General features: G+C 51.7%; 1 protein-coding gene across 1 annotated transcript in view; it reads right to left on the bottom strand.

Annotated features, from left to right (window-relative positions):
- Positions 1–25,922, bottom strand: part of Per2 (period circadian regulator 2) — a 41,250-nt gene extending 15,328 nt beyond the window's left edge. Inside the window, exons 1-16 of the mRNA XM_004672969.2 lie at positions 25,861–25,922; positions 18,117–18,356; positions 17,516–17,578; positions 16,474–16,628; positions 13,027–13,148; positions 12,722–12,923; positions 10,565–10,616; positions 9,686–9,828; positions 9,001–9,079; positions 5,372–5,478; positions 4,747–4,900; positions 4,330–4,438; positions 3,095–3,220; positions 2,281–2,365; positions 578–740; positions 266–372 (exon numbers count right to left, since the gene is read on the bottom strand). Coding sequence (XP_004673026.2) covers positions 266–372; positions 578–740; positions 2,281–2,365; positions 3,095–3,220; positions 4,330–4,438; positions 4,747–4,900; positions 5,372–5,478; positions 9,001–9,079; positions 9,686–9,828; positions 10,565–10,616; positions 12,722–12,923; positions 13,027–13,148; positions 16,474–16,628; positions 17,516–17,578; positions 18,117–18,337 — 1,888 coding nt within the window. The 5' untranslated portion in view covers positions 18,338–18,356; positions 25,861–25,922. The remainder of the gene's footprint in view (positions 1–265; positions 373–577; positions 741–2,280; positions 2,366–3,094; positions 3,221–4,329; positions 4,439–4,746; positions 4,901–5,371; positions 5,479–9,000; positions 9,080–9,685; positions 9,829–10,564; positions 10,617–12,721; positions 12,924–13,026; positions 13,149–16,473; positions 16,629–17,515; positions 17,579–18,116; positions 18,357–25,860) is intronic.
- Between the last annotated feature and the right edge of the window lie 2,051 nt (positions 25,923–27,973).

The raw sequence follows: 27,973 nt of genomic DNA on the forward strand, positions 1-27,973 counted from the left end.
CCCCCTTGTGCATCTGGGTAACGTGGGTCCTGGCGAATCAAACCTGGGTCCTTTGGCTTTGCAGGCAAACGCCTTAGCCACTAAGCCATCCCTCCAGCCCTACTTGTGTTATTTTAAAATAGCTTACACCCTTATACTATATCCATGAAGCACTCAGAATTAATTCAGAAGAGAAGAAGGGGCACAACAGGGTAAATCAACTTCTAATTCCACTGGGGGAGGTTTAAGATGTGGACCATTTAGCAGCTCAAAATGGATCAGATACCTCCGGAATGCAGCCCTGGGCTGACTGTGGTCTTGCGTGATGGGATGTTGGCTGGGAACTCGCACTTCCTCTTCAGGGTGGCAGCCTCACTGCAGCTCTCCAGGTACCTGTGTGAGGGTTTCAGGGCTTCATGTGGGTGGGAAGGTGTGCATGGTGAAAAAGACCCGGATGTCAGGGAAGGTCAGAAGTGCCTGTGTACCTGATGACACTGCCCAGGTACCTGTGTGAGGGTTTCAGGGCTTCATGTGGGTGGGAAGGTGTGCATGGTGAAAAAGACCTGGATGTCAGGGAAGGTCAGAAGTGCCTGTGTACCTGATGACACTGTCCAGGCAGCTGATCTGCTGGTAGGAGCAGGCAGGCTGGTTCTTGTGGGCCGGCTCCTCAGGGAAGCCCGGTCTGGGTGCGCTGGCCCCTGAGCTATCCTCTTCCATAGCAGGGATAGCTTTTCCCTGAGCTGGGGGATTACTTTGCATTTCTGGAAAAAAATCACAAAATGTTCTTTCATTTACTACTTTACAAACACATCCTAGATTTATGAAGTACTTGATACTGTCCAAAGACAGACTTTACAGAGAGAGTCACACAGACACAGACAGACCCCCAGTGATAGCCTGACCCCCGACAGCCCTGCAAGCAAAAGTGCTGCGGTGCTTCAAAGAGGAAATCTGGAACTAGCTGTGGCCCAGACGAGGACCCAATTCTCCCTGGGCTGAGCAACAGCTGTCTGGGTTACCCAGGGGTCGCAGCTCAGGGTAGCAGAGGCCAAGCCTTAACTCCTGAACTCTGGGGTCAATGAGTCCCCCCGACTTAATGATCTTCCTGGGCAGGCCAGGCCAGGCCAGACTGAACTCAGGGCTCTGTGTGCTGGCAAGTGCTCCACCACTGAGCTACCTCTACAGCTCACCCCTTGCAAGGCGTTTTTGATTTTTGAGACAGGCTCTCAGTACATTGCTCAGACCAAGATGGCCTTCAATCTGTTTTGTAGCTCTGGATGACCTTCAATCTGTGATCTTCCTGCCTGAGTTTCTCAGATAGCTGGGATGGATGACAATTCTGTTCCACTAGGACTGACTTTCAAATGTGATCTATGGCAAAAACAATTCTGTAACAATGTCTGCCTAGGCATCAGGCCGTGGATTCTGCCTTTGTATGGGCCTCTCCTCCTCAGGGACCACGAGCAAAGAGCCACATCCTGTTCATCGGTGTCCCCAGCCTAAAGCATGTCACTCTCCACCACACAGATCTGCAGGTGGCTGTTCATGGGTATATCCCCCACCTAAAGCACCTGTGGTGGTTTGATTTAGGTGTCCCCCATAAACTTTAGGTGTTCCGAATTAGGTTCCCAGCTGATGGATATTTGGGAATTAATGCCTCCTGGAGGCAGTGTATTGTTGGGGGTGGGCTTATGGGTGCTATAGCCAGCTTCCCCTTGCTAGTGTTTGACACATTCTCCTATTGCTATTGTCCACCTGATGTTGGCTAGGGGGTGATGTCCACCCTCTGCTCATGCCATCGTTTTCCCCTGCCATCGTGGAGCCTGTAAGCCAAACTCAACCTCTTTTTCCCATTAGCTGCTCTTGGTTGGGTGATTTCTACCAGCAATGAGAGCCTGACTGTAATAACACCTCACTCTCCACCACACAGATTTGTAGGTGGATGGTCATCTGCTGAGGCAGCTGTGTGACAGGTGCATATGCCAATCTGCGCAGGCATTAAGTGTGACCACATGCTGTGCAGAGAGAAGAGACAAGCCTGACCCCTAAGGCCACAGCTCCCAGCGCCCTCAGCCGGCAGGGCCTGGTATAGAGAGAGCAACTCCACACTTAACATGCACGGGCTGCAGTGCAGCAGCCCACTGAGCCCTCACATCTATACTTGTTGACCACACATGGCTGAGAACACGTCCTCTGTGCCGAGCAAGGAGCTGACCTCCCTGGCTCCCAGACTGAGCAACAACCCAGGCCTGGTCACTCTACCATCTTGAGGTGCTAACAAGGAAATGTCGCTTCTTTCACCTGTAACAGATGTTTCCTTTTGTTCTCCAGACTCACGAGGAAAATGACTTGTGGTTTGGTTCTTGCTGCCATTCTTAGACATTCCCTTGAAGAAAAACAAAATGAACGTTATTCATTCTAGGAGACCTGTGTCTTTCCCACCTGGTGAGAGCAGAAACTAGCTGGAATTAGACAGCAATGTGGAGAATGATGCAGGAAACCGACCTAGGGCCTAACCTGCTGGGCAAGTGCCCACCATGGAGCCACACCCCAACTCAGACTCAGGAACTCCTGAAGAAGTCAGGGATACTGAGCTGGATAAAAGCTCATGTGATGAATATGTTAAAAAGATTTTGCCAGGCATGGTGGCACATGCCTTTAATCCCAGCACTTGGAAGGCAGAGGTAGGAGGATTGCCATGAGTTTGAGGCCACCCTGAGACTACAGAGTGAATTCCAGATCAGTCTGGACCAGAATGAGACCCTACCTCAAAAAAACAAAACAAAACAAGACTCATGTGATGACAATGAAGGGGACTACGATGTACAAAATGACATAATGCCACCTTCCTTCTCTCTTCCAGGTAAGGCTCCACCTCTGTTTATTTTGCCTGCCTTAAAGAATTTTCCTTCAAACATTCACCTGTGGGCATTCCCTCCTTCAGCTTGAAATTACAAAGGAAATCCAAAGGGAACGAAGCTGAGAATAAACAACAGCCAAGGCCACACTGGCTATGGTCGCTATCAGGACTGCTTCCTGTGCACTTCTCATCGTGACTTTAACTCAGGGCAGGCACTGACAGGCGTTACTCAGGGAAGAACAGAAAGGGACGTACGGATCTCCTCTGATGTGACTCCTCGTGGCCATTGCTGTCACTGGATGACGTCTGGCTCATGAGGTGTTCATGGGACCCATTGCTGCCAAGGCTCCCATAGCCACTGGAGCCGCTGTGGGGGACAGGCTGGGGGGAAAGTCAACAGTTAAGGACATGATGGAGGGCACAGCAGAAGCTGGCACAAGCAAGCTCAAAGAGTGGTGTTGGCCTGCCCAAGGTCACACAGAGAAGTCAAGGGGGTGGCTGGGCTTGAATCCCAGGCCAGGCTCCAGCAGTGGGCTTCCTGGTCTCCACTCAAAGTGCTGTGAACCCAGGCATGCCTCCACTGAGGACACCCCACTGGAAGGGAATTTATTCAACCTGCTTATTTCTGCATAGCTGGGGCTCTGCAAGTCTATCATGAAATTTTAACAACAGGAACTGAGGACTGAAGAGATGGCTTAGCGGTTAAGGCATGTGCCTGGTTTGATTCCCCATTACCCACATAAGCCAGATGCACTTGGTGGCACATGCATTTGGAGTTTGTTTGCAGTAACTAGAGGCCTTGGTGTGCCCATTCTCTTTCTCTCTGTCTGTCTCTCAGATAAATAAAATATTTTAAAAACTTTAAAAAATGAAGGAAAAAACCTAGAAACTGAGCCCAAGTGGTGCATGCCTTTAGTCCCAGCACTTGGCAGGCAGAGGTAGGAGGATTGCCGTGAGTTCAAGGCCACCCTGAGACTACATAGTGAATTCCAGGTCAGCCTGGGCTAGAGCTAGACCCTACCTTGAAAACCACCGTGCAAAAACAAACAAACAAACAAACAAAAAACCCAGAAAGTGATTCACTTCTGGTTCAACTCTGCAACTACGGCCCAGAAGAAAAAGCTGACTGAGTGGGGTTGACTGTGGTGACACTGGCTTTGCTGGAGAGGGAATGCGACTCACAGCAGAAGAGGTCACATGGGGATTGTACGGTGTGGGAAGTGCAGGCAGCTTTCAAATGCTTACACATAGTCCTGGCTCAGACATGAAGGAACCTCCTCAAGGTTGGAGGACCTCAGGGCACTTGGGAATACCTTGGGCTGGCTAGACTGTTCTGGGGGACGTTCTGAGATGGACACAAGGAAACATCTGAGCAGAGCTGCCAGGAGGGAGGGTGCACAGCGGCACTGGAGTGGCACATGCGGCATGGACTCTTGGGCAAGGCTGCTCTTGCAGGCACCACAGGAGGGGGCTACAGGCATGGCACCCACCTGCATCAGCAGCCGGTGGATCTGCTCGGTGAGCTCCTGCACACTGGGGTGTGGGGTCTTCTCCTCCGGGCAGGGGGAGGCTGCGAACACGTCCTCATTCAAAGGGCCCCTGGGTGTTTTCATTTGTTTTGTCAGGAGGGCCTTCCCTGGTCTGCGTGTCCAGAGGCACCCACACTGCCTGCTGGGGCCCAGCCCTCCACCCTTCCCTGCAGATCCCAGCAACCCTGCCATTCCCTGCTTTGCTCGAAGGAGGTCCAACCCCTGGATCAGGTCACCCCTTGCCAGCCCATCTGGCCTCAGGGTCCCAGCACAGAGGTGGCAGACAGACAATTCTAGTCCTGTCAATAGGCTTGCCTTTGCCACCTGCTGGTGGGAAGTGACAGAATGGGCCAGATCTCCCCACCCTAGGGTACTCACACCCTGACTTTGTGCCTCCCGATGATGAAGGAGATTTTCCTGCTCCAGGGGTTAATGAAGCTGGACCAGCTTGTGTCCAATGTGATGTACTCTCCATTGCGAGCGCGGAACCGAATGGGGGAGTAGTCGAAAGGTTGCCCACCAGCCTGCAGGACTAGGGGAGGGAAATGGTGGTCAGGCGACAAGGGAAGCAACCGGGGTAGCATCAAGGAACAAACTGTCCACACAGCGGTTACCTCCTCAAAGCCACTGCTTCTCTCTCCCATGTCTGTACCAGGAGGTATTTCCTGCAGAGGCCGTTTCAGCTCCTATCTCAGGACAAGCATCTCTGCAGGGTGTCATCTGCATGTGCTGGGCTTGGTAAGGCTATGTGCCACCAAGTCCCCTGACTGGTCAGTCCCTCCCCAGTCACAGCTCAGCTGGTCTCTCCTCCCCCATCTCTACAGATGCAAAAACTGACTCAAGATGTCACTGGCTCAAGACCATAGCCAAAGGATATGTGGCCACAAAGGACCCTGTGAGGTTTTCTCCCTGGTCTCCCCAGAGCGTCAGAGGGTGCTGGTCTCAGGAAGAAGCCTGTGCGCACTCCCCCCACACCCACAGGGTTTAGACAAAGGGGACCTACTCTTCTTATGGACGGCGAGCATCAGGGGCCTGTCACTGGGGTGCAGCTGCACAAGCACAGGCGTCTCAATCAGGTCCTGAGGTAGATAGCCCAGGAGGGGGACCGCCCTGCAAGCAAGGAACATGAGGCAGTCAGCATGCAGACCTCAAATGCTAGGCAGATGGCAAACAGGGATTCTCGGGGCACTGTCTCATTCATAGGAGAGAAACAGGCTCCAAAGCCCTTAGAAAGGAAATGCAGAGCTGGGCCAACAGAACCAGCGAGTCTTTTAGTTCAGGAGTGAGGACTCCGGTGTCCCTAAGGGTATGCAAATAACAAGGCTCTATCAGCTATGCCCCCCCCCCCCCCCCCCGGGCCCTGAGCTTTGTATCTAATCTGAAACAAAACATCACTATGTTTTTCTTTGTGTGTGTGTCTGTGCAGGTGACCACGTGTGGAAGTCAGAGGCCAACCTCAGGTGCTGTTCCTTGCCCACTGCCTTGTTTGAGGCAGGGTCTATTTGTTTCTGCTGAGCTTGACAGGCTAGCTGGCTAGTGAGCTTCCAATTCTGTCTCTACCTCTCATCTCACCACTGGCACAATGGGATTACAGACATGTCCAACTTTAGGTGGGCACTGGGGTGGTCCAAACTTGTCGTGCTTGCATAGGGGCACTTTATCCAATGAACCATCTCCAGAGTCCGGTTTTTCTTTTTTTTTTTTTTTTTTTTGGTTTTTCGAGGTAGGGTCTCACTCTGGCTCAGGCTGACCTGGAATTTACTATGTAATCTCAGGGTGGCCTCGAACTCTTGGCGATCCTCCTACCTCTGCCTCCCGAGTGCTGGGATTAAAGGCGTGCGCCACCACGCCCGGCTCATCGGTTTTTCTTTTTAAGATCTTTTTTATATAAGCCACTATTAGTTTGACCAGGTGTGTCCTGGCATGGGACTCTTTTAAACAGGGTTTGCTCAGAAAACCCTTCTTACGTAGCTTTTCTAGCTCAGAGAGCCTTCCTTCTCCTCTCACTGTGGCTTGCCAGGTGTCTCCATGACTGGCTGAGACCCTGCTCAGTGCCTGTCCAGGCTTCTCTGGAGTGGTCCCTTTCTGTCTGGGAGCCCCTCAGTCACTGAGGGTGGAGCCACACGGTCCTTGGCTTCGTTTGTGTTCAGACCCCACCACTCAGCCTCCTCTAGGCATCCTGGCAGATGTTTCCTCCCACTCTTCCTCTGCTCACGTGGAAGGAAGGTCACTCTGCCTGAGTCCTTAGATGGACCTGCCCGTCCCTGGGGTGTGGATCTTGTGACTTTCTCCTCTGCATATGAGGCACCCTCTCAGAACCATTTCCCTTTGTTCAGTGTGTGCAGAATGTCCCTGGCATCATCCCAGATCCAGGCCGGAGGAACAGGAGTTGGGGGTGAGAGGGGAGGAGGAGGGAAGGAAGAGGGGGAGGAGAGGAAGAGGGGAGGAGAGAGAAGAGGATGGAAAGGCCTCGTGCTATGGCCTGGCCAGTGGGCTCTGTAAAGGAGCCTGTGGACCTCACTAGGCAGAGCTTTATATACTCCACCCACATGCACTGGTCTGTCTGCTCCTGTGCAGGCTGGAGTAAGACACCTGGAGTTTGTGCACAATCCTTAGACCTCTGAAGTGATGCAGCCTCTGGGAGTGGCTTCATACACTCAGCCCCAGGTCCCCACCCTCCAAGGTCCTGGCCAAGGCAAGATAGAGCCCAGGGAGCTGCATCTGGAAACTCTCTCCCTGGGCCTTCAGGGGTTTGCAGAACATTCAGAACAAGCAGCCTGGGGCTGAAGGATACGGGTCACTGGTTGTCCAGAGCCCAACGGCCCTGGAGGCAGTGCAACATGACTCGAGCAAATGGACCTTCTGTCCCTCTCCAGGTAGACACTGAGAAGGACCTAGTCTCCCACAGGATCTAGGAGGCGACCTGGTCTGTTTTATCCCTCTCCAGGTAGACACTGAGAAGGACCTAGTCTCCCACAGGATCTAGGAGGTGACCCTGTCTGTTTTGTCCCTCTCTAGGCAGACACTGGGAAGGACCTAGTCTCCCACAGGATCTAGGAGGCGACCGGGTCTGTTTTGTCCACTTCCAGGCAGACATTAGGAAGGACCTAGTCTCCCACAAGATCTAGGAGGTGACCCTGTCTGTTTTGTCCCTCTCTAGGCAGACACTGGGAAGGACCTAGTCTCCCACAGGATCTAGGAGGCGACCCGGTCTGTTTTGTCCACTTCCTGTGAGGTTTTCTGAGGACACACTTCTCTCCAACCACTTCCAGCAGCTCAATCAGTTTTCCATCTCTGTTCATCTGCAGAAGGCACACACAGGAGCTAGAACTCACTAAGACCCAGACCACTACTCCTAGCTATAGCACTCAGGGTGGCAGGCTCATCGAGAGACCTGGGGGGCTTTGAGGAGAGGTGTGGAGGCTGGGAGATAGGTTCCCACTAAGGTCATGCCAATTATGTCTTGATACCAGCCTTTACACCCCATTCCTGCTTGTATCACAATTGTATCACAGTTTAAACAGCTCAGCAATAACAATCCCCTTCAGAAATCTGCTCCATGGGCTGGAGAGATGGCTTAGCGGTTAAGCGCTTGCCTGTGAAGCCTAAGGACCCCGGTTCGAGGCTCGGTTCCCCAGGTCCCACCTTAGCCAGATGCACAAGGGGGCGCATGCGTCTGGAGTTCGTTTGCAGTGGCTGGAAGCCCTGGCTCGCCCATTCTCTCTCTCTCCTTCTATCTGTCTTTCTCTCTGTCTGTCACTCTCAAATAAATAAATAAATAATGAACAAAAAAATTAAAAAAAAAAAAAAAGAAAAAAGAAATCTGCTCCAGAAAGTCCCATTCACACCTTTCATTTCTTGTGAACTTTTGGTCTTATTTTCTTGCTTTGCTTTTTCAAGGTAGTGTTTTTCTATGAAGTTCAGGCTGGTCTTGAACTCACGATCTCCCTGTCTCAGCCTCCTAAGTGCCGGGATCACAGGTGTGTGCCACCACAATTGGCTCTTATGGAAACTGTAGTGTAATTTCAAAATTATTTCACTGTCTATACAGTAACATATTCTTTAGTAATGGCAAGATGGTCTGATAAATGTGTTATTCGGTCAGTCACCAGGCATGATGCTTGATGTACTCAAGAAACACAGGCCCTACATGCGGTGTGAGGCTGTGGCCAGTGTGAAATGGTGGACTGTTTTATGGCAATAAATGAGAGTTTACACTAAGTTATGATAAACTGTAAATGTATAAACCAGTAGCACAGTGGTTATCAGCAAGTGCTATGTATCTTTACAGCTATATTTCTCTACCTTTACACAATGGCATTACGATGGCTGTGATGTCACTTGGTAATAAGAAGTTCTCTCGTTCTGTTATAATCTTATGGTGTCTCCATAATATGTGCTGTCTGTCATTGTTTGGTGTGGCCCCACATTGCTGACATTTTTGTTGATTAACATGTAGGTAAACCACGACATAGCCTGGGCTTTAGCATTAATGCCAAAGACAAGAAAGGTCAACTGATTTCTGAGTTGTCACTATGTAAATATAAGGGTGATGATGAAACACTGAATGAGGAATACAAGTTTGATTCGCAGACAAGGGACAGTGGGAAGAGATGGTGTGATACCACATACCTTTCGTCCACATCCTGGAACAAGCAATTTGGTGTATGTGTAGTTGTAAAAATTCTCTTCTCAGGAGGAATTCTAGGGGCTGAAAGAAAAGAACCCAGCACAAATGCCCAAGTCTGAGAAACACATATTTGATGCAGACATTAGGGTGGCTACAAGATGCCACACAGATTCAGTGGCAGCGGCAGGATGGCCAGGCAGAGGGGAGGGAGGGTGAAGGCTGGGAGTGAAGACGTGTGTCTACAGACACCCAACAGGCCAGGAGGAAGACAGCCCTGGTGGAAGTCAGAGTGGGCCACGGTGGGAGGGAGGGGCCCTGAACTGAAAGCTGAGGGGCTCTGTGGCGTTCTGGAGGGGGCAAAGGTATCATGAGGACAAGACAAATGGACTAAGGATGGGAAGGATGTGGGGACCCGGCCCTCCCAGGGCTGACGGTACTCTGTGGAGACAGCAGCGCATGAGGGAAGGGGAGAAGGAACAGCTGTGGCTGTGTCAGGCCTCTTCATCTGCTATGAGGACCCGATGGCAAGGAAGGGTGCACTGGGCCTCATGGAAGGTGGAGACTGACCAGACCGAGGGAAGGCCAACATGGACAAGCAGCTGGGGAGGGTGTTCTAGCTGTTACATGGAGACTTTGGGCTGATGGAGGGGCTGACATAGGTGTTTCCTGGCTAGGTCATGACGGTACCTTCATAGCCTGAGTGTACCCTCTCTGCCAGCAGCAGGCAACAGAGCTGGCTCTCGGCACCCTGCGACTCCTGCACCTTCACCAGGTAGGGCGTCATACGGAATGGATGGTAGCGAACCTCATTCTCATGCTGCTTCCCGACACTGTGGAGAGGACGCAGGTCAAGGCTTGGAGTCACGTCACAGAAAGGCCTTGTCCTACTAGCCAGCCCTTCTCCTAGCTGTTTAGTGCTGATCGATTCTTTCACTTGCTGTACCAGAGGCTCAGTGTTGAGCCAGGCTGCCACACCAATGCCTCTTGTGAGGACCTAGGCCATGCTGGAGGCAGCAGCTACCTGTGCACACTGGAATATCTGGCCAGCGCTCACCGTTGGGCCCTCTCCATCGGACTCACATGGAAAGGTCAATGGTCAGAGTCCACACTGTAGCCAGTGGGAGGTCTTCCAGCCCTTCTCGTGAGCAACTTCCAGTTAGAGCAAGGCTGAGCAAATGGGATAGGAAAGGTGCTCCCTCAAAGACATCCTGGGCCCCAACTTCCATCGGGCCAGAGTCTGTCCCAGGGCCACTCCTGACCCCACACTGAATGTTCAAGTAGTCCGTAAGAGCTTGTTGGAACAACTGACTCTAACAAAAGCCAAGCATGTGCAAACTAGCCATGAAATGCACATCTGGGTCCCTGTGGGCCTCGAGAGCACACACATGTAGAGGGGCAGGTTAACTCACTTGTGTGTGCACATTAACTCTGGAATATACTCAAGAGTGTTTGCAAGTACAGCCTTACCTCTTAGGTGGGAGGGAACATGCACAACCCTGTCACAGTTGCTGATGGTGGAATGTGTGCTCTATTTTCTGAGTTAGGAAAACCAGAAGCAGGGCTTACCTGACACGGCAGAAGAAAGATTTTTCCTCCATGTACTCCTGAGTAAAAGAATCTAAAAGAAAAAAAGCCACAGTCATTTATCCAAGTAAACAACTAAGCAGACTGTATATTGTTTCTTAAGGAGAAGCCACAGGACAAACTGAGGTGTAAACTGCAAATCTACCCAAACATTGAGTCCTATAATTAGAGAATTTTTATAGTGAATATATGGCCAGTTATGCAGCTTTGACATTTCTCATCCAGTGGTTTAAACATCTTTGAGATGGTTTGAAATGGTGCACAACTCTGCTATAATCTAGGCAAGCCATAGCTTAACTCTAGAAGACACACTGATAGTTGCAGATAAATCCCTGAACATTTCAAATAAATACTTCTGGAATTTTCAGTTCTAATAGGAACAACTCAGGATATCTGGAAACTTACACCAATACTCTGTAAGATATTAACTTATTTTAAAATCTAAAATGCTTTGGAAAACCATGAGCTCAATTGGGCCATTATATCAAAAAAGAGGGGAAGCATTTCTAAATTTTATTTTATTTATTTGCAAGGGGAGAGAGAGAAAGAGAGAGAGAGGAGACAGAGACAGAATGGGCATGCCAAGGCCTCTAGCCACTGCAAACAAACTCCAATGCATGTGCTCCCTTGTGCATTTGTCTTATTTGGGTACTGGGGAATTGAACCTGGGTCCTTTGGCTTTGCAGGTAAGCACCTTAACTGCTAAGCTATCCCTCCAGCCTGTGATAGGCATTTCTAAGATGATGTAAAGAAATTTTAGCCGGGCGTGGTAGCGCACGCCTTTAATCTCAGCACTCGGGAGGCAGAGGTAGGAGGATCGCAGTGAGTTCAAGGCCACCCTGAGACTACATAGTTAATTCCAGGTCAGCCTGGGCTAGAGTGAGACCCTACCTCGAAAATTAAAAAAAAAAAAAAAGAAATTTTAAAAAGATATCTTAGACTTTGATCTTTCATATAAAATTTCCTCCACTCAAAAGAAATGAGGACAAGGAGGCAGTTACTAATTATGAAAATGACATAAAATTACCAGCCTTCAGTTAAGGCCTCTGGAAGTCACCTGTTTGTTTGATTCAGACTGGAATTTGACTATCATCGTGTGGGGCTGCCTGGTGTGGCCCATGACTGCTAGTACTGTAAATGCACATGGAAAGCCATCTCTCTTCCATGCAGTAGCCCAACCCTTTTGGGTCCTCATAACTCATAATGCATACTTTAATGATTTGACCAGAGTGTCTGAGTTGGAATTTTGGAAGAGGGTAGACATCCTCCTTCAGAGGACCCCTCACACAAACGACACATCTGCCCCAGGATGTTGGGGCTCAGCTGTCAGTGGGATATGAAGGCAATACCCATCCCCAGTACTGACTGAATGGATGGGAAAAAGAGAAGCAGCTGCCAGGTGACATCCTTGAACCTGTGAGAGCCGCTGACTTTAGATGGTGACAGCAAGGACTGAGTAGCCTTTGAGTAAACAGAGACCACTGACCCACCAGCCACGGCACATGATTTGGCTCCTGGGGTTGGGTGGCACACTGCTACCTGTGGCTTTCCCAGAAGGGGTGGTGTGTCACTGGTGGCTCTACTGTTCTGGCTACCCAGGGTGGTGGCCTTTCTGGCAGCTCCTCCTCACAGTCTTGATGACGTTTTCTGTGGTGGCTCTGGCCCTGAGCCTTTGGAACCCGGCAGAGGAAGCCCTGCCTGCGTCCTCCTGTACTCCCCACGTCTGCAGAATCAGCACCACGTGGCCCCTGCTTAGGGCTTACACGCCCTGGGGCAGCGGGGCTGGACCTGGGCTTCGGTGGCTGCTGAGAGCAACAAGCGAGCCTTATGCAGAAGCAGGGGCACAAGGCGGCCCTAATGTCCTGAGAGTGCAAGGGGAGAGGCATGTAACCGCTAAGCCATTTCTCCAGCCCTGCCTAACAGTTTTTGAAATCTCTCTGAAATTTACAGAGAGACTATTTTTTTCTTTTAAATTTATTTTGAAGAGACAGACAACTATTTATAGACCTTCAGGAGGGTTCTGTGGGCCACTCTCTCTAGCACAGCTGAGGCCGGGAGCCAACTCCCAACCTCTTCCCTTGCTACCAGTCCTCTCTACTCCCTTCAGAGAGGGTCAGAGCACTGCAGCCAGGGCCTTACCCATCCCACTGCACACGCTCCAGGGTGGAAGCTTGTAAGGGGTTGTGGAGCTGTGGAACACGCTGACATCATGAGGTGCCAAGAACTCCACGAATTTGGCATCGTTGAAGGCATCCTTCTTACAGTGAAATATGGAGGCAACCTGGTTAGAGATGTACAGGATTTTCCCAGAAACCAGTGACACAGCCACGGCAAACATATCCTGGAGAGGAAGAATGTGACCAGGTGAGAGACAGCCAGCAAAGCTAGAGGGAGCAGCTGCTGGAAGAACCATGTGGGGCCCAGGCCTCCCAAGCCTGACTCACCGCATTCTTAACAATGAACTCAGAGGTAACCCCTTCCACCTGCTCCACAGTGTAGGCGGGCACGTCCAGGCCGCAGGGCTGGCTCTCACTGGACATTAGCAGCTGGTAATACTCCTCATTAGCTGTGAGAAAAATAATATTCATGCTCAGTTGGTGAAGCCAGTGTGATGGCACACTGTCACTGAGCCCTGCAGGTGGAGACACTGCTTTTCTCAAAATAATAAGTGAGATGGGATGGTGTCTTTCAGAACACAGAAAATTCACAGACATGGGCTAGGAGCATGGAAGAGAAACATCTGCTGTTTTCTCTGAAATGTCAGACTTCTGCTCAAGCATTTAAACACTGACAAATGCATTATTTTAAGCCATACAGGTGTGAAGTTCGATCTCCAGAAGGCACTAAAGCCTAACACAACCTCTGCGCTCCTCTCAGGCCCGTAGTAGCAACCCCGGATCCCTGGGAGGCCCCAGCAGATTCTTCCATCCCGGCAGAATGGAAAGCTTGAAAGAACAGGAGGCACCAGAAGTCACAGTGAAGGTGCTGTGAACGGGATCTGCAGATGTGGCCACTTATCGGAGACCCCACCTCACCCTGGGCTTATCTGGAAAGGCTCTGGGCTATCCGAGCCTGTCAGGGCCGTGTGCTCATAAGCCAGTGGCTGTCACTGGACACACAAGCCGAGGAGCGGGCTCCTTCCCCGAAGGCCCTCCTAGGACTAAGAACCTAGGACTGAGTCCTGCGTTTGACCCAGGATCCAGGCAAGCGTGTGCTTCCTGCAGCATGGTGGTGAGACCTTTGCACCCATGGCTGGGTCTTATCTGACATTGATTTCTCCTCCTTCACAGGCTGGTACATTTCTGAACATGCTCTCAAATCAAGACATGAACTGCTGTATAGCGTTGGAAAGCTCTTGATCTGGCAAAGTTCCCAGTCCTAAGATTACTCAGAAACCAAACCAAAGCACCCTAAGCACAGTCTTGGGAGCAGTGCTGCCACCCAGCCAGACACACATCTGCACCAGCTGCTCCTTCCTGCTCAGGCCCAGGCCCCAGACCGGCAGCCTCCACCGTGAGGTCGGGTTCTGGGGCAGCATGTTCCCAAGTGGCACCTTCCACCAGACCGTCACTAGCCAGCAGCTATGGTACCCCAGTTGGACCACATCAATCCTCATAGAAGACGCAGGAGCATGCACAGGCTTCCCACTGGAGAAGGCACCCCATTCCATGAGCACAGGCCAGCACATGGCAGAATGACACGTGTACATCTGGTCCAGTGACCCAAGGCCAGCGCCAGCACTTTTCGTCACCAGCAAACGTTGCACAAACACTGAGAAATGGGCAGACTGAGTACAGGCTCATCTCCAGATTACTGCACACAAGCCTCGCCTGCCCGGGCGCTGAGCGCAGCTGACATGAGGCCCTGCTCTGCATGTGCATGTGACTGAACGCAGCATGCACACATGTCTGCCTGCAAAATGGGGTGGCCTTCACAGCCATCAGCTGGAGGTCACATTCCCTGTCCCCGAAGGCACCTTCCTTCCCTGCTCCAGTAGGACATTGGTCTCTGCCTGCTCATCCCAAGGGACCACACAGTAGGGAATTCATCCACAGCTGGGGGCCGGGAAGGGAAGGGTGTCCAGGTACACAGTGCTGTGAGCCCGGGCTGCAGAGGAGGAGGCTTCCGCCACATTGATGCTCTCTTGAAGCTCATAGCAGCAGCTGTCTAAGGGCTTTTGGACCTTTCTGACAAACACATATAACTGGGCCAGCCTAGGGTAACCCAACCAGGGGTCTCAGGCCTGAACTCCAAGGGCCAGCTGTTAGCTGGCAGCTCAGTCAGGGTACACTGACACAGGCCAACATTCCCTACCTGTCCCGGAGACAAGGGCACCTACAATTGCCTGAGACCCAGCATAGGAGGAGCCTTCCTGGTGAGGGTCCTGTGTGGAAGCCACTGGAGGAGGGCTGAGTCTACTGGGGACACTCTGAGTCGGCAATAAAGCATCCGGCCTGTCACATGTTCTCACATGGTCATAGTCCTACTTCTCACTGGCCAATGCCAAATGCTGTCATATTCTGCCTTCTAGTAAGAGTCTAAACACACAAATGGGGGTGGATCTGCATTCTGAAGACTCCAAGACTACAAATGCCTGAAGAATGGGGCTGTTGCCCCCTTACAGTATAGAAACATCAGACAGGGTTGCTGTGTCCTTCCTTCCGGGCTGAAATGACCACCAGGGCAGAAAAAAAAAAATTGGGGGGCTAAATGTATTTAGCTAAACAGAAAATGAACTTTCATAAATTGAGAAGGGGCTGAGGACAAGGCTCAGCAGCTAAGGCACTGTTTGCAAAGCCTGCTGACTTGGGATTCAATTCCCAAGTGCCCACGTAAAGCCAGATGCACAAAGTAGTACACGTGTCTGGAATTCATCTGCAATGGCAAGAGGTCCTAGCATGCATTCTCTCTCTCTTTCTTCCTTAGATAAATAAAACCTTTTTTTTTTTTTTTAATAGAAAGGCTAGGATGTAGCTCAGTTGGTAGAGTGTTTGCATGATACCACAAAACCTTTAACTCCATCACTCAGGAGGTGGAGGAGGCAGGAGCATCAGATGTTTAAGGTCACCCTCAGCAATAGTTTCAGACCAGCCTGGACTACAAAAGAAATGCTGAGAGCTGGCAAAATCCTCCTGTCTCTCTCCTCAGGCTACAGGTTAGAGGCACGCAAGACCGAGGCCTAAAACTTAGGGATATTTTGCTCCTGTTCTGTTGGGATCTACTACAGCTCACAGGATCTGACCATCCTCTTGGACTCAGGGTCACTGTTCTAAACATCAGTCTCCTGCCAGCATCTAGAATGCTCTAGACTCTTCTGAACACGACTTGAGTCTGCTCTAGGCACAAAAAGGCTTATGCAGTCAGGATATTTCTTTTATCCACTGTTTTTTTTTTTTTTTTTCACCTGTTGTCTTTGCCTCTGAAAGTATAGTGTGACAGGAACATGCAATGAACTGAGATTTCCTATCAACTACAGTTTCAGCAAAATGTTTATTTTGCCTTTTGCTATTTCAAGAACAAGTTTTAAGGCTGGAGAGATGGTTCAGTGGTTAAGGCACTTGTCTGTGAAGCCCAAGGACTCATGTTCAATTCTCCAGGTCCCACGTAAGCCAGACACACAAAGTAACACAAGCACGTGAGGTTGCACATGTGCAAAGCGGGGGGCGCACATGTCTGGAGTTTGACTGCAGTGGCTAGAGGCCCTGGTGCACCAATTCTCTCTTTTGCTCTCTCACATTAAAAAAAAAAAACAGTTTGTTGGGTTTGCCTCAGAAAAAATAAATAAATAAAAAAGAATAAGTTTTAGAAAGTCCACAAATCTAAGCTGTAGTTTGTTGTTAAAAACCTGTCTTGCTTCCATGGGTCTGAGCAGATGTGGGAGGTGGCCATACCCTTAACTTGCTTCACGCTCCTCAGGGCGTACTTCAAGGTCGCCAGCGTGCTGGCCTTCCCCTTGGCCTTCTTGTCTGCAGGGAGGTGAACTTTCAGCTCCCTCAGTGTTCGTATCAGTTCCTTGTGGGTGTCGGCTTTGGCAGACTGCTCGCTACTGTGGAATTGAAGGAAGAAGAGGTGATCAGAGGCGGCTTCCTACGCGCCTGCTTCTCAAGTGTGAGGCCGGGTGTCCAGAAGCCTCACTCATTATGAGCACACTTGTCAGCTGTGGCCACCAATGAGGTCTGCAGACATGGCCAAATGCCTCCTGCCAGAAGACCATGGCCTGGGTGAGAATCCCTGCTCTAACCCAGGATGTGCTGGAGAAGGCTGGTCTCCAAGGGCCAGGCCTCATTCAAGAAGGGCTGCAGATGCCTCAGAGACTGAGAGCTGGGACCTCCTTCCCTGCCCCGGGCGAAGGGAAAAGGACAAAGGACTGTAGAGAGGGTGTCATGGAGGTTACAAAGTGGCTTCTGGAGACATGAGCTCAGAGGAGAGGGAAGAGCAGTTTTCAAAAGGGTTTTCCAACGAAGGGAAGAGACCAGAGGAAGACAGAACAACCGGAAGCAGCTGATAGAGATGGCTCTGGGGGGAGCAAGGGCTCCCTAATGAATGATGGGCCAGGGCCCTGAGGTCAAGTGCCTACATGCTGGGGACTAAGAGTGGACTTTGTTAAGGGGGGTAGGAGAATGTTTGTGGACATAGAGAAAATCTGTTACAAACCCAAAAAGGGTAAGAAAGTTCCTGGTGAACATGCCCAGGACCGAGGCCTAGAGTGGAGCTAAGAGGAGCACCAGGTGCCCAAGAACAGCTGGGGCTCAGAGGAAGCACAGGGTCAACAGGCACGTGACAGGCCAGGCCAGGTGTCACCAGTCACTCTGACCTGGTGATACAGACCAACAGTCTGAGCAGAGCTTGGAAAAAATCCCATCACTCCAAACCCGACATGAGACCAAGTCGTGCCACTCCTGGAGGGCACAAGGGGAGCTCTGGGGGACTCACCTGCAGCCGCTCGAGGACGGGTTGTGTTCCTGCGCTGCCATCATCAGCCCGAAGGCACCAGGGCTGGGGAAGCAGAACACAGGCGTCAGCACCAGTACCAGCATGCTCCCCAGCCAGCCAGGGAGAATGGGCTCCAACATCATGGCAAAAGACTTAAGAAAATACCAGGTTGGAAAGGGAGTGTCTCTGGGACAAAGCACTTGCCTAACATGCCTAAAGCCCTAGGTATGACAAACCAAAGAAGAAAAGAAAGAAAGAATGAGGTTAAGATAAAATTAAAACATAACAGCTAAGTACTGGGACATGGAAACGCAAGACAAAGGGGACCAGTTCATGCTCTGTAACCTGCCCACGTGTGTGAGCTGCTGCCGCCAGGATCTCACTGGACAGTGCGTCTGTCTAACAGCCTCACACACATCAAACAATGATGGCACTGCTACAGTGATGGTCCCTGAATTTTGTTAGTAAGTTAGGACACTCAGAATTCTTCAGAGTCTTGGTAATTACGACTTGAAGATGCAAAAGGAATCCACCATGGGGGAAGCAGGACACACAAGGAAGTCACTTGTGTCGTATCTGCCTGACCCAAGGCTGAGCCTACCTCTGATGGGCGTCTGACGGTTCCACCAGCATCCTCAGCTCCTTCCCATTGTCATCACAGTCGCTGCCCTGTGAGTCCCGTCCTGTGGAGCAGTTCTCATTGGTCTCGTTTCCACTGGAGCCACTGCTCATGTCCACATCTTCCTGGAGTGAAGCCTGGCTGGGCTGGGGCTCCACTGGCTCCGTGGTGGGGCTGGGGGCAAAGTCTGCGTATCCGTTCATGTTAGGCTCTGGAATGGGGCTGGCATAGGAGAAAAGTGGTCATTCCAAGGAGCCGGCTGATGAAGCAGGGAGATGGTGGTCAAAGATGAGTCATTACTTTATCATGATCTCATTTTCCTGATTCCCAAGCTCCTACCTGTCCTGGATCAGGAAGACAGTTAACTGACCTGACAGCCTCAACTGGATATGAAAGTGCTTGACAGTATTGACAGGAAACAGACAAGATCACTGACAGCCATCCACCCAGTGTTGGGAACTTTGGGAAAAATACAGTCATGCTAAACAGGAGGCAGGGCTGGTGAATCTACATTCTACCATCTCCCCAAGTGACACGGAGTAAGAGGTTCAGCAGTCATGTCACCACAGCATGGGAAGACCCCGAAGGTGGTGGAGCTTCAGAGCGGTGGGGCTGTTGAGTGAGACCAGGTCTCTTCAGAGCGGTGGTGTCCTCCAGCTGCTCGGGGCCCAGGCACTGGAATAAGGCAGTGTGAGTGGGTAGGGGCCTCAGATTCACTGCGGACAGTCAGGAGCCACCAAATGGCCAGAGCACCAAAACTATGGGACTCAGTTTAGATTTGGACAGGCTCCCATGACCATACTAGATAGACACTTCAACTTGGGTCCTTGGGGGTATGTGGGTGGAGGTTGCTGAAATGAGACCACTAACAAGGCTTCCAAAGAGACCTGGAAGGTCAGAGACTGAGTCAGTGGGAAGGGTTGGCAGATCAGTAGGCAGGAGGCCACAAGCCCAAAGGCAGGACATGTTAGAAGTCACTGAGTGAGGACTGGGATGACACTTCCAACAGGACCATGGCAGAGAGAGACATCACTCAGGTGAGACTTCAGAGCTGAGGGTGAGGCTTAAGGAAACAGCCCTAAGCCGTGAAGGGCTGGGGGCTGGAACTGGGTAGAGGCTGTTACCATTTGGCCAGAAGGGGAAGAGGAAGGAGCAAGGGAACCCAGACCACCACGGGCTGTGGAACAAATTCCTGGTTTCTCTGTGCACCTGACTGCCACTCGGCTGAGCCCAGTAGAAAATCAGAAGACAAGAGACTGCTAACTGACTAGGAGGGCAGGTGGCAACAGCGCCTTCACCAAGGGCCCTGGCGGGCAGGATGCACCTTCACCCTAAAGCTCCCCCCGTGGTCAGTGGAGGCCAGCACAGGCATTCAGGTTGTGTCATGATCACTGAATATGCCGGTGCAGGACTCCATACTAGAGATGAGCCGGTAGGATAGGACACCTGCTCAGGGACACGCAGGAACAGGCAACACTGGACTCCAGCTGGCCTAGCCCAAGGTCCCAAAATTGTTTGTTGCCAAGTGAAGGCACTTTCTTTCAGATGTAGTTGAAACAGAAACAGAAGTAAGCCTCCACCCAGGTCCAGAGGAAGACACCAGTGCTACAGAACTGATGCTGCTGTCATCCCTCGACAGACAGAGAATGCACCCGCTGGGGACACTAGTGGGCATGCTGTGGAGCAGAACAACCTGAGGCCTCACTGAGAAGACAGCGAAACCATCAGCAATGTTCACAGACCACACAAGCAGGTGATTGCACCACATCTCAACATAACCCTTTACCCAGAACCTCTGAAGTGTCATCCCCAGTGAGAAGGATCTCTCCAGAGCATCATGGAGGGAGAGGAGAGACACGGAGAATCCCAACACACCACTGCTGGTAATCAGCTGAGCCAGTGAACCTTGTCTGTCCACAATAAACAGACGAGAGCCAACACAGCCTTTCAAGAAGACGCCAGTGAAGATGAGCATAACCCCCAGCACACCAGAGCACACAGTGTTTGCTTCTCGTGAACTGAAATTCTGAAGCACACAAGGCAATGAGGCAAACATGTGTGCAGAATGGCTTCAGTGACAGAAGTCACAAGAGAAAACTGGTGTTTGGTTTTGTTCTTGGTGAGGCAAAGTCTCTCCATGTGGCCTGCCTGGGCTGGCCTGGAACTTGTGATCTCCCTGCTTCAGTCTCCTGAGAGCTGGGTTTACAGATGTGTACAACACATCTGACTGAGAAAGTTTTCTGTTGTTTTGTTTTTAATGTGAAGGAAAAGGCCCTGCATTATGTAGGAGGAAAGGGACACTCTTCCCAGGAATAAGAGCTTTCTAGAAAAGTCTCACAACACTGAGCTGAAGGCAGATTTCATCTGCCCATGTATAGATACCTTAGGCACCAGGCTAAATTACATAATGCAAGCCCTCCACTGACACCTAGCACGTCTTGATGAAAGTTATGTTTTCGAGAACAAAAAAAGTCCTACCAACATTCAAAAACAAAAAGCAAACAGAGGAGGAGGATGCCATGCTGGCTGGGCACCTCTTCTTGGTACTATGTTCTCAGAAGCTACTGTCCCCTCCCCAGCTCTGAAAGGAACTGACACTGGGGAAGTGGACATTTCAGGGAGGCAGGGACAGCTGAAGTCTGTCAGTACCCCCAGTCACAGAAGACCTGTATGCCAGCACCATTCCAGCAACAGCCAGGAGCAAAATGAGCAAGTCTGCTATTCTGGCCTTTTTAGCAGTTTGGGAAGTTGTTCCTAAAGCAGTGAAGGGAGACAATGCTGGGGGAAGAGCAAGGCATAGGCACCAAGAGACCCCTCCAGGGACGCAGGGACCTGTGGAGAGATGCTCCTCCTGCCTGCATCATGAATGCAGGAGGCATTTGGCAGCTCATTAGGTCACCAAATGTCAGGACTGACTGCATATCATTGGTGAGGTGGGGACAGATAGCCTCTAGGGGGAGTAGATGACCCTCCTCCATTCTTCTAGAAACCCAAGACAGAAATGCCTGTCCACACAGAAAAATGCTGAGAGCTTGGTACGCGGGATGATAGAATGTGGCCAGTGCCATCAGGAGGGAGGCTGTTGTTGACTTGCCCAGGATACCTGCTGACACAACCATCCTGCTCAGGTGGGTGCCAGCCTCAACTTGCAAACTGGACTCCTGCCTCCGTCTGGCCTTACTACAGCCGGTGCCAAAAGAAGAATGACCCTAGTCTCACCAGGACTGTGTCCAGAACCTCATTGAGAGAGCAGCCTTTGGCCTGCACAAAGGGCTGCCAGCCGTGGGAAATCTAGCCCCTCTGTGTTCTGAAACTGGGTCTCCAGCTGGTGGCAATTAGGGAAGGTGGTGGAGCCTTGGTGGAGGAGATATGTCCCTGGGAGTGGGCCCCAGAATTTTATAGTCCAGTCTACGTGCCAGAGTTAACCCAGCTCACTCTCTGGGCTACTCCTGTAATCACGTAAGTTGATGTGATCCAGCTTCCCGCCCGTGCCATGCTTCCACCGCGATGGGACTTTCGCCTATAACTGCAGGCTGAGATAACTTCTCTCCTTCCATAAACTGCTTCTGGCTGGGCATTTGGTCCCAGCAATGAGAACATAACTGCACCTCCTGACTTCATACCCGAGATAGCCACAGGAGTCTGCATGAAGGGCCATACCGAGTACAAGGGCCTTCTGGTCCCCAGCACCCCTGTGCCCACTCATCCTTCAGCCCTCCCACAGAAAAGGGGCCCCCCACACTCCCTGACCCTACTCTTTTCATCCCTTCAGCCCTCCCAAGGACAACTGGGCCCCAACACCCCGACCTCACTCATCTTTTCAGCACTCCCACAGATGAGAAGCCCATCCTTTCTACTGTAAGTGGGTTGGGGGTGGCAAGCAGCGGCAGTGGCAGAGTTATTAAATGAAGAGGCCCAGGCGGGCCAGGGTTTCAGTTGTATGCCGCCCTTCCTGGATGTGTGATCTTGGATAGGTGAAGAGCAGCTCCTGCCTCTTACAGGCAGTTAAGAGGATTAAATAACCTGATCAGTGTAAGTGATCTGAAATTGGTAAGAGTCCAACAAATACCAGCTTTCATTCTCAGCCTTAATAACCACAGGGGAAAAAAAAAAAAAAACCTAGAGAGCTCACTGGCAGAGATGGGAGTGGCTCCCTTGTATGCAGACACTCAGGCCCTCACCCCGGGCCACAGTGCACAGTGTGGCGGGTGGGGAATGATTCTGTATGAGAGCTCCAGGCTCCAACCCTGGGGATCTGTTTGAATAAAGGCCCTGCTACCACAGATTACCTTAGAGGGAAGATAAACTTTCTGGCAACACTGGTGGGGAAGGCACAGCAAGACCATGAAACAAACTGATCCAAATGGCCTAAAACCTCCTTATTTCAGAAAACGCATTGCTTAGCATAAGCAGACCTGATGAACCAACCTCATTTGCCAAGTTGGCAGAAGTGGCTGCTGGTCAAAGCAGACTTTGTCTCCCGTACTCATGGCTGTGCACCCTGCACTGGCCGCCAGGGCCAGCTGAGGGTGGGTAGGAGTCCCTGGGAGACTTGGTTCTGGGGGGAGGAGTGTAAGTTTGGGGAAACCCTCTGTATCTGAGCCTGGCCCACCCTATGTCTGCCTGCTGGCCCTGCCTCTGTACAGTGATCAGCTTGAGAACAGGAGTTAGGCTCCTGACCTGGTCACTCAGCTGGCTTCTGCTTGTCTTGGCCAGACAGGGGCGTACTGGACAAGTGCAGTGGGTGATGAGATCATGAGTCTGGGATGGGGGAGGTGCCTGAGGCAGGCTGCTTGTCCGGGGAATTCACTGTGTGCCCTCTCTACCTTCATAGCTGCTCACACTTTTCTTAGTAAACACTTTAAAAAATGTAGGACCTGGAGCCAAAGCACAGCCTGGGCCTGCATTGCTACTAGGGACATACAGTCCTCTCTAGCCCTTACTGCCTAAGGTACTTTGCGGGGGGGGGGGGGGAGGTGGAAAGTGTGTGGTGGAAACAGCAAAGGTTTTATTAACTTATGGGGTATTTTTTTTTTAAGAGAAGGAAGTATAGACACATAAATTGTAAGGTCACAGCCTGAAGCATGTCCCTGAGCTGAACATACTCCTGTGATCAGCCCCCATGAGCCTAGCTCCTCACAGCCTGGCTCACTCTGCCTGTTTTCCAACTTTATATAACAGGGATCAGACAGCCTGGACTTCTGCAAGCCCCGCGGTATTTTACAACCCCAAATATTATAACATGTTTTCTACTTCCTGGTAGGAGCCAACTCCCTGGGGCCTGCCTGCTGTAATCCACAGAAAATGTTTGTCCTGCTAAACAAACAGCCACGCTCGCCATGGTGACGGTTGGGTAACGGAGGAAAATGTGGCCAGGGCTGTCCAAATAAGGAGGAGGAGGAGAAGGGAGGTGCAGAGCCGCACTCAGACTCTCCCACATGAGTTTCAGTCCTTAACTCTGCCATGGCACAGGGTTTTAGACTAATAAATGCAGAAATGGCAGCCCCTGACCACCTAGGTTAACAAACTGCTCTGCATGTGGGCAGGTTCTACGAAGGCCAGACCTTGGCTTCTCCTGTACCTGAGCTGATCTCATGTGACCAGACATCACAGCAGCAGGGCCTGGCTTCTCAGGAGGCCCACTCTGCAGAGATAACTGTGTAGTCCTAGTCTTCCCTGGCAGTGCTGCTGACTTCCTGCTTCTAACTTGTCCTAGACTCGCAGTGACCAGCTTGTTATGTGAGCATAAAGACCTAGCATGAACACCAGGCCCTCAGAGAGAAGTGCCCTGGCTCAGGGGAACAGGAACAGGCTAATGGAGACCACGGTCTGTCTACATCTATGGTTTTCCTCAGGGTCGAATGGGAGGCATCTTCCCATAAGGGCAGGATGCACAGGGTCTACAAAACGACGAGAGCTTTATGTCTTTATGTTTGCAGTCACGTTCACTGCAGGTGGTGGTTTCCCACCAGCCATTCATCACTTCCAGAGCTGGAGCCTAGGATATGTACATGCCTGGCCAAGGGACAGCATCACTTCATAACAGGCCTGCATATGTCACAAGGTTTTTCAGAAAATTCACTGCTTGGGTGGTACAGATAACGGCAATGTCCCTTCATCCTTTAAGCACAGTGGACTTGTCTTGCAGGGTGACACTATGTGACACCAAGGCAGGAGAGTCTCAGAAACTTCTCGCATCCTGAGGGGCCTGGAGAAATCATCTCAGAAGCTGCAAACCTGGAAAGGGCCTGATCTGAACCCTCCATCCAGAGGAGGAAACTGAGGCCCAGGGCAGCACCAAGTCACCAGTAGCAGCCAGCTAGCTGGCGTAGGACTCTCCCTCTCCAGCACACCAGCCTCCACAGAAAACCAGGGCTGCATCAGTTCTGTACCAATGAATCACACAAGATGACAGCGACAGAGAGCTGCATACACCCACAGTGCCATTCCTGCGTTGGCACACTGAGTAGCTGCCATTTAAGTAAAAAAGGAGCCGCTCGCTTCATTATACTTACAACTTAACAAAATGTGATTCACTCTGTATTTAACAACCCAATGTTCAATTAAAGTCTTCTTTAGGAAGACTCCTGTTCCCTTCTCAGCCAAACCCAGCCTAGCCCAGCAACCTCAGGTAGGGATAAGGTGGGTGTCTTCTCTCCAATGTCAAGAACACACAAGGAGCTGAGTTATGGGGAGAGCTCTCCTGCCATCGCACTGGGGCCTGAACATTGAGGGGACCTGAGGGCCTTCCTCCCAAATGTCAGCACCCTATCTGAGCCTTCCTTGCACTTCTGAAGTACATGCTGACCCAGAGGGATGGAAGGACCCTGAGATAACTAGGCCTAGTGTTGCAGTGGCGTGGGCTGTCAACCTGTGTCTGTGCCTCTTCATCTGTCAAGTCTAGGGGTTACCCTGGGTGGTTTCCAGGGAGCCTTCTAGCTCTGTATGAATCAGCTTTCCAAACTGGTTCCCTCTGTGTATGTTACAGAAACCCTAGCAACCAGTTATCATCCTGCACCCTGGCTTTCCTGCGGGGGAATCAGGCCACTGCCCACCTCCTGGTCCATGTCTGTGCTTGGCAGCCAAAGTATGTCCCAAAACATGAGACTGATTCAACTTAAAGTGGTCTTGCTGCCCTCAGGGTTCCCAGGCCTGGCTTTATCCAGGGATTGTGTTGTCCCTTAGGGGACTCCTGGGCCTGTGTCCAAGTAGAGTTCTTAGGCCAGTACCCATCAATGGTCCTTTCTCAAGTTCAGACTGGCCTCTGACCTCAGAGCAGGAAGCCAAGTGCTTAGAAGAAGGCCCTGTGTCCCAGGGACAGTTTGTACTGATCTCCGGTTCCCCTGGGCACCTGGGTGGGGAGCTGGTAAAATAAACTGCTTAAGAAACGGTAGCACGGTGTGGTGGTCATCAGTAAGCCCTGTGCTCTTGGACAAGCTGATCAACCTCTCCGACCTCAGTTTCTTGATCTGCAAAATAGGACCAGTCGTACTGACTTCGCAGAGTTTCCAAACGCGGCACTGTCGTCGTCTGCATTCTGGGCAAAGCTAGCGCGTGCACACACCGCATGCTACCTTCGGGCCAAGAGGGCGCCAGGCCGCGCGGGAGGTCAGCAGCCCGCCGCGGGACCCCGGCCCAGGCCGCCGCCGCCTGCCCGCCCGCCCGGTTACGTAAGCGGCGAGCTGCCGCTCGGCTCCGCGCACCCGCCCAGCGCCACGCCACTCACCGCCCTGCCGCGTCCGCCCGCGCTCGGCCCCCTCGGCCCGTGTGTCCGTCCGCCAGGCCAGAGCCGCCGCCGCCCCGAGCCTAGAGTCCCCGCAGCGCCGTCCTCGCCGCCGCAGCCGCGTCGACCGCCGCTGTCACATAGTGGAAAACGTGACCGCGCGCGCTGTGCCCGCCCCCGGCGCTCGCTATTGGTCGTGGCGCTGCCTCATCTGCATATCCGAGGGGCCGAGCCTGCGATCGCCGCACGCCCATTGGAGGCGGCGCCCGTCACTCTCTTTACATAAGACGCACATGGAACTCCATGTTCGCCGCTCCGGTTCCTCAATGAAGACGCGTCGCGCTCGTGCGCCCCCCCTCGGACTCCTGAGTGGTCCCTTCCACTTCCGGCCTGGGCGCCTTCCATTCACTACTCGCGGTTGCGGTGGCTCGCGGAGAGCGGAGTGGCGCGTACCACTGTGGAGCGGGGGAGCTGGCGCGGACTCCCGGCTCCCGGCTCCCGCGCACCTCGTCCCCGCCAGAGCCCAGGCCACCCGCGGGGACGACACTAGCCCGCGGCTCGTCGCCGGCCTGGGAACCCCTCCTGCGCACACCCCTCATTCATTCTTCCTCCCATTCATCCATTTACTCTCTCCAGTTCATTCATTCCCCTCTAGAGCTCCGGGTACACGCTCACCCAAGCCATGGGGTGCCCGAGATTGACACTTGCCCCAGATGGACGAGGACAGCCCGATTCCAAGTAGCCTTTCCTATTTCTGAAACCATGAGTTGCAAGTTTGGTTCAGGAAATAAGGTCATTGTAGCAATGAAGAGATACCAAGGAAATAAATGGTATCTGCCCTGTCTCCCAAGCACACCGTTAGGGAAGAAGTACTGCGTTCTAAAAAGGGAGACTTAATCAAATACCAACTGCGGTGGTGGGGGTTATAGATTAACCAGGGCCAGAGCTAACCTCAGGCTCCATGGAGACAGAGCACTGGATGTGAAGTAGACATTTGGAAAAGGACCTTCCCAAAGTACAAGCCATAGAGACACACCCGTCAGGGCAGGGACACTCCCTGCGGACAGGACAACGCTGCCACCTTGACTTAGACCATGTGTTCTTGTTTTATTATTTATTTATTTGGGTTTTTCGAGGTAGGGTCTCACTCTGGCCCAGGCTGACCTGGAATTCACTATGTAGTCTCAGGGTAGCCTTGAACTCACGGTGATCCTCCTACCTCTGCCTCCCAAGTGCTAGGATTAGAGGCGTGAGCGACCACGCCCGCCAGGCCCTTGTGTTCTTTGAGCAGGCACTGTTGGAGGCATGTGAAGCCTCAGGCTCCTGACCAAAAGCGTCAGAGGAATTGGGTGAAGCCTAGGACTTACTTGTGGGACTTGAAACAACTTTCAGGCTCTGAAAATGCTGTGATGGGGAAGGTCAGGCTGCCTTGCCTTGTCCAAGAAGGGGGCCGGCAGCATCTATCTCCACTCCTCCTGATATTCCCTGGGACCTCCTAGGGCACAGGGATGGGAGGGGAGAAAACATTATGAACAGTAGCCTGCAGACAAATGGAGCTGCTGTGTCACAGCCAGCTAACCCACATTCTGGAATTCCTATGTCTGAGCCACTTCTCTCCCTCTACCTGACAAGGCATGCATACAATTCCTCAGATGCAGACCGGTGAGGGCAAATACCAAGTTCATCGAGCCCTCCTTCCCAAAGAAGCCTCGGGAAGCCTGCTGCTGGCTCACACCGCAGGGGTCAGAGTGGGTCCTCCTGTTCCGCTGACAGTGACACCTCACCATACTCCCTAACACACACACAAATGCCAAGCAGAGCTGGGCCAAGCTGCACCCTGCACACACCCAACGGGCCTTTTGTTTCCTCACTTACATTGACGTCAATGGCGGCTACATTGTTCTGGAAACAAGAGTAAACAGCTCATCCACACCTCAGAGAGTCTCCTTCATGCACAGCCTTTTCTTGGTCTTGCTCCATATTCAGCCTGCAACATAATGTCACACTTCCTCCCTAAATTAGGCCTTTCTATTTCCAAAAGCCAATCTTGTAGAAAGACATAGAAATCAACTCTTCTTTTATTTTTTATTTATTTTTATTTATTTATTTTTATTTA

This window comes from Jaculus jaculus, chromosome 4 (assembly GCF_020740685.1).
Source record: "Jaculus jaculus isolate mJacJac1 chromosome 4, mJacJac1.mat.Y.cur, whole genome shotgun sequence".
Classification (NCBI taxonomy): domain Eukaryota; kingdom Metazoa; phylum Chordata; class Mammalia; order Rodentia; family Dipodidae; genus Jaculus; species Jaculus jaculus.